Raw genomic sequence first — 5,507 nt, forward strand, 5'->3', positions numbered from 1 at the left:
CCCACAAACACATGGCCTCTCTGCTCCCAGTAGTGCCCATCTGCAAGGGCATTTTCTGCATCCATGATCTCATTTGATTTTCAAAACAAAGCTGAGGCTCGTTATTAAAATTATCTTACGGAGGAGGAGACTAAAGTTCAGAGAGGATCCCTGATTTGCCCAAGGCTGCAGCGATGGCAATAGACAGCCTTTCTAATATGCACTTCAACAGGTCTCCTGCAAGCGCTCCCACTCTCCCTCCTTTACTGCAGTGGGTGTCTGCACACAAGGCTGCAGCGATGGCAATAGACAGCCTTTCTAATATGCACTTCAACAGGTCTCCTGCAAGCACTCCCACTCTCCCTCCTTTACTGCAGTGGGTGTCTGCACACTACACACGTGCACACTACACACGTGCACACTACACACGTGCACACTACACACGTGCACACTACACGCATGCACACTACACGCATGCACACTACACGCATGCACACTCACACCCACCCATGTTCCCTGTACTGGGAAACACTGAACAGACCTCAGTTCCGACAACCCCTCCCACCTGTCCTTAGCTTCCGCATTCTGCAGGGGTGTCCCTCCCACTCTGGGGGCCCAGAGACATACGAGTGCAGTAGTGGTGATAGCGCCCCCAGGCGATGGCTGCACTGCCGCAGATGCTGGCCAATGAGGTCACAAAGCCCTGAAAGCCGTGAGCCTGGCAGCCGTCTGATCCGTAGGGCCAGCGCCTGTGGGAGACACTGGGCACCAGTGACCCCTCCCTTCCCGCTTCCCACACCTGCCCAGTTTGGAGGGCGTGTTCCTGAATGTTGACTCTGCTCCTCCGGGAGGGCCTTATCTGTCTTTTTCCTGTGAGGAAACTGGGATCTCAGAGCTTGTCACTGGGCTGAAGTGCCAACTCTCCGGGCTTGGCAACTTTTCCTACACCGCGGTTGGATCAGATGCCTCCATCACAGAGAGCTCATTCTTCTATTCTACCGCTGGGGAAACTGAGGCACAGAGGAAAAAGCACTGAGCTGAGGTCTCGCGGCAGATGAAGGCAAAGTCAGAGGTAGACCCTAGGCCTTCCAGTCCTCGCCATGTGGGCCAAGCAGAGGAAGAAACTTCAGTTTGTGGTCAGAGGAGGAGTCCGCACTGATTCCAACCACACTGACTGGTCAGCCCTGGGCATTCACACCCAGGTGGGCTCCAGCCTCTGTCTGTAATGCCCAAAACTAGTCTGCTTAAGAAAATAATCTTATGAACCCTTTTTGAAGCCTGTTGGAAGACCCTGGTTTGCCCATAAGGAGGTATTAGACAATAGTCAAAATCCTGTTTGCTTTTACAAATGCTTATTTAGGACTTTCTAGGTGGTGAGCATTGTTTTAAGCTATTTACAAATAATAAAAGTCAATACTTCCAACCACCCATTTGAATTAGGTAATAACATTCAATTTACAGAAGGAGCCCAGAACTAGAAATGATGAAGCCAGGATTCAGACCAGGGCTGCCTGGTTACAGAGCCCATGCTAGTAATCCCTACAGTCTGCCATCAATTTGGTCAGTTTGAGCAACCTCTGCATCCCAGATATCGGCTGCGGTTCTTCAGGGATAATCTGGAACTCAGATATAGCCTAGTTCAGCCTGCTCACCCTCTGGCCTGGCTCAGTTTTCGATAGGTAGAAAGAATGTTTCTGACCTGGCCGCCCAATGCCCAGAGGTCAGGCCTCGAGCAGGGCCCCAGAGCCCGTGGACTGGGGAGGGGGCCTGTACCGGAGGAGGCTGGATGTGGCTGCAACGAGGGCATTCAGGCTGATCCCACTGTCCGCAAGAGCCACGCTCAGCACCAGCAGGTGGCAGGGAGTCCGCAGCTCTGGGGTCTTGCAGAAAGAGAAGATGGTCAGGCTATTGAGGCTGAGACCGGAGAGAGCTGAAAGGAAGGGCGGGGGCTGGCACTGGGGCTCATGGGCTGGATGGAGCTTCAGCAACCTCCCCACGTCATGCTCAGCAGCCCTCCCAGTACAGTTCATCAGACACTACTGAGGTGGGCAGATCCTCAGATATGAAAGCTCCGAGATGCACACCCTGCTCTCTACCAGCTCACAGCCTGGTGGGGAGACAGACAAGGAAGGCAGCCGATGTAGTGCAGCGTGGTTCACGCTACAAGCGTTCACAATCACGGACACCCACTGAGCACTTACCACGTGCCAGGCACCGAGATAAGCACTTACATGGATCATCTCAAGCAGTCTTCACTTGGATACTCTCCTTCCATTTAGAGTTGGGAAACTGAGGCTCAGAAATGCTAGCTAACTTGCCCTAAGTATATAGCTAGTAAATGGTGAGCTGGAACTCAGACTCAGGTCTCTCAGATTCCAAAATGCCTTCTCCAAGGGCTGAGGAGCAATGTCAGGGAGAGCCCTAGACGAGGAACTGGTGTTAGAGTTGGGAGCTGCCCAGGACCCCAGGTAGTGAGGAAAATTTGAAGGGGGTGTTCTCCGGCGGTAGAAAGACCTGACCTTGAATTTCAGCTTATTCACTCACTTGCTGCCCCTTAGGCTCTTTGAACCTTGGCCCCCACATCTAAAGCGAAGAACAGGAAATGATCCTGCCTTCAAAACTGTGAGCATTTTACCTGGAGGACAGTGCAGGGAAGAGCATTCCAGAAAGAGGGAACAGCATGGGCAAAGACATAAAGTGGTAAAATTTCATGGCATATTTGAGGAACTGGAGGGATGTTAGATTGTAGAGTTCCCATAAAGGGGAGAAGCAGGCTAAGGTCACCAGATAATGATGTCCAGGGCCTCTGGGACTACTCTAGTGGCCATGACTCCCTCTCCACTGTCAGCTCTCACTGAGTGAGAAAATATGCTGATTATTTTCCTGGATCTGCTTTGAACAGGGTGGCATTCCCTATCAACCTAGCTTGGGCTGGTTCAGCTCCAGGTCGACACTGTCTCTAGTTCCGGCCTCAGGGAGCATCTTAGGGATTCTGGATTGAGGCAGTCACCTCATAGACCCAGGGTGCCCCTGGAGGGAAAACGCTTAGGGTTGTGGGAGTGGACCTGGTGGAAGTAATGGGGGCGGGGGACAGGAGAGGGTGGGAGTGAACGAACACAAATTCCCCAGGTGCCTATCTAGGCTAGCACTTCATACCCATGATCCCATTTGACCCTCACAGCCACCCATTTAGAATGTTAGGGCACTGAGGGTCAGAGCTGAAGTGACTTGGTAACAGTCACACAGAGAGCAGGTGGCAGAGCCGTCTGTCTCCAGAGCCTTTCGAGGGCCTGATCTTATACAAGATTCTTAGCAGGATTTCCAGGGAGTGGATTAAATTTTCTCCTGGCGGGAGGGACACGAAAAGTCCTGAAGCCTGGTTCTTGGTCATCTCTGGGCAGATGTCTCCCTCTCTCTGCCTCCCTGACCCTTGCCTGACATCTCTCTCCTGGCTCCCAGCCAGCATGCTGCATCCCACAAAGTCCTGAAGCCTGGTTCTTGGTCATCTCTGGGCAGATGTCTCCCTCTCTCTGCCTCCCTGGCCCTTGCCTGACATCTCTCTCCTGGCTCCCAGCCAGCACGCTGCATCCCACGCATCTCTGGGCAGATGTCTCCCTCTCTCTGCCTCCCTGACCCTTGCCTGACATCTCTCTCCTGGCTCCCAGCCAGCATGCTGCATCCCACAGGTGCAGCCATCAGAAGCCACCATGGGTCCAGGCACACAGGAGCAGGCAGCCAAGAGGACATGATACCCCAGCCGGGTTTGGGGACCTCCCCCTGCCAGCTCCACGGCTGTGGCCTGGGTTCTCAGAACCCACTGGGCCCCCTCTCCAGCCCAGGTCTTGCCTGGCTCACCTTCCACCAGCAGCACCACTCCCACAGCCAGCACCTCGAGCTCGCCGAAGCCTGTGGGCAGGGCCCCCGCCTCTGCCATCCTCAGCCTCTCTGCCTGCCAGCCGCGCAGCTCTTCTATGGCTCCCCAAAGCCAGGCCCATCCTTTTAAAGGGCCATGTCATGTGTTGGCACATGCATGTTATTATGCTAGACCTTGGGCTCCTTCTTGCTGCTTCCCCCCTCTAAATCTTCCTCCTGGCCCACGCAGAAGGCTCTCATTCATCAGTTGGACAGTGCAGCCTTTGTGCAGCCAGAGTGAAGCCCTGCCTCATTCATTTCAGCCTCACTGGGCAGGATTAAGGTCAGGGAATACAAATGGTGTGTTGCTGAGAGCCAAATTGGAAAAGGGTTGCATAACCAGGGGAGGGGGGTGGGGTGAGGGTTACAGCAAAAGGAGGGATTTGAGCTGCAGCTGCTCCTGAGAACTGGATAGGAGCCAGGGCCTTCCGTGTTTGCAGGTGCTGACAAGCTGTATGTGTGTGTGTGTCCACAGGCTTACATGCATGTGCTTGCGAGCAGTTGGGAAAAGATGAGGTTTGGGAAGTCACCTGCTGCCATAGAAAGAACCCTGACTGGGTCTAGAGATTGGGGTTCTGATTCTGAATCTGCCATTAACTAGCTACATGCCCTGAAGTGGGACCTCTGGGTCTTCTCGGTTTTCTCCTTTGCAACGTAAGCATCTTTTGTCAATGGCCTGTATAAGTCCTGGGTAGAAGAATATGTCTCAGATATAGACTTCAGGGCTGCACTTCCTGTCTCCAATAGAACATCTGAATTACACAAGCATAATAAATTTCCCAGGACACTGGCTTGGAACACAGGGGTGGCTGTCTTCTTATAAGTGGCCTCATGACCCCCTAAAAGCTTTGGCTTCTGCAAATGAGGTCTTGGTGCAAGTTATGCACGGGCTTGTGGTGAAATTTACATCAGGAAACACCAACCTAGTGCAACTTAACTCATTTTAAGATAAAGGAAACAAGACCCAGAGTGCTATTAGCAATACAGCTAATGTTTATGGAGGCCAGGCACTGTGCTAAAAGATCTTCTGATGATTCCTACAGACAACCCCATGAATTAGATATGATTATCCTTTCCATTCTGGATGAGGAAACTGAGACCCAGAGCAGTTAAAAATTAGCCTGAGATCATGCAGTGACACACGGATGGAACCAGAACAAAAGCCCAGTCTCCTATTCTCCAGGCTCAGGAGCTTTTCGCTGGTGTATTGTGTCTCTCTCTGGTCAAGCAACTTATTCTATACTGTGAATGTCCATTTCCCAGGCCTTTCCTCTTGTGGGTTCTCGCTTACATCCAAGCCTAACCACCCCTTGGGGCCTAGCTTAGGGTCATGTCCTCTGGAGACTTCTCTGCCCTTTTCCAATTTCTACCTTGTGTTGCTGCCCAATACATATGTTTGTCTTTTTTCCATGCCTCCAAGATGGCAAAGGACTTCATGAGAGAAGAGAAGGCAGGACAAGGCAGGGGATGAATGGGGGAGTTTAGACAGACTGAAGACAGAAAGGAAAGTACCCCAGGAACAAGGAGGAAGAGGCAGAGATGTGGGAATGGGAAGGCTGGTCTTTTCGTTCAGGAAGGAAGAGGTACAAGTGGGAAGCACTGAGAGATCCCATTGG

The 5,507-nt window shown here is 52.4% G+C and overlaps 1 protein-coding gene across 1 annotated transcript in view; it reads right to left on the reverse strand.

Annotated features, from left to right (window-relative positions):
- Window positions 1-3,921, reverse strand: part of RGR (retinal G protein coupled receptor) — an 11,469-nt gene extending 7,548 nt beyond the window's left edge. Inside the window, exons 1-3 of the mRNA XM_008586092.1 lie at window positions 3,835-3,921; window positions 1,753-1,909; window positions 607-740 (exon numbers count right to left, since the gene is read on the reverse strand). Coding sequence (XP_008584314.1) covers window positions 607-740; window positions 1,753-1,909; window positions 3,835-3,913 — 370 coding nt within the window. The 5' untranslated portion in view covers window positions 3,914-3,921. The remainder of the gene's footprint in view (window positions 1-606; window positions 741-1,752; window positions 1,910-3,834) is intronic.
- Between the last annotated feature and the right edge of the window lie 1,586 nt (window positions 3,922-5,507).

This window comes from Galeopterus variegatus, unplaced genomic scaffold (assembly GCF_000696425.1).
Source record: "Galeopterus variegatus unplaced genomic scaffold, G_variegatus-3.0.2 Scaffold3825, whole genome shotgun sequence".
NCBI classification, from domain to species: Eukaryota; Metazoa; Chordata; class Mammalia; order Dermoptera; family Cynocephalidae; genus Galeopterus; species Galeopterus variegatus.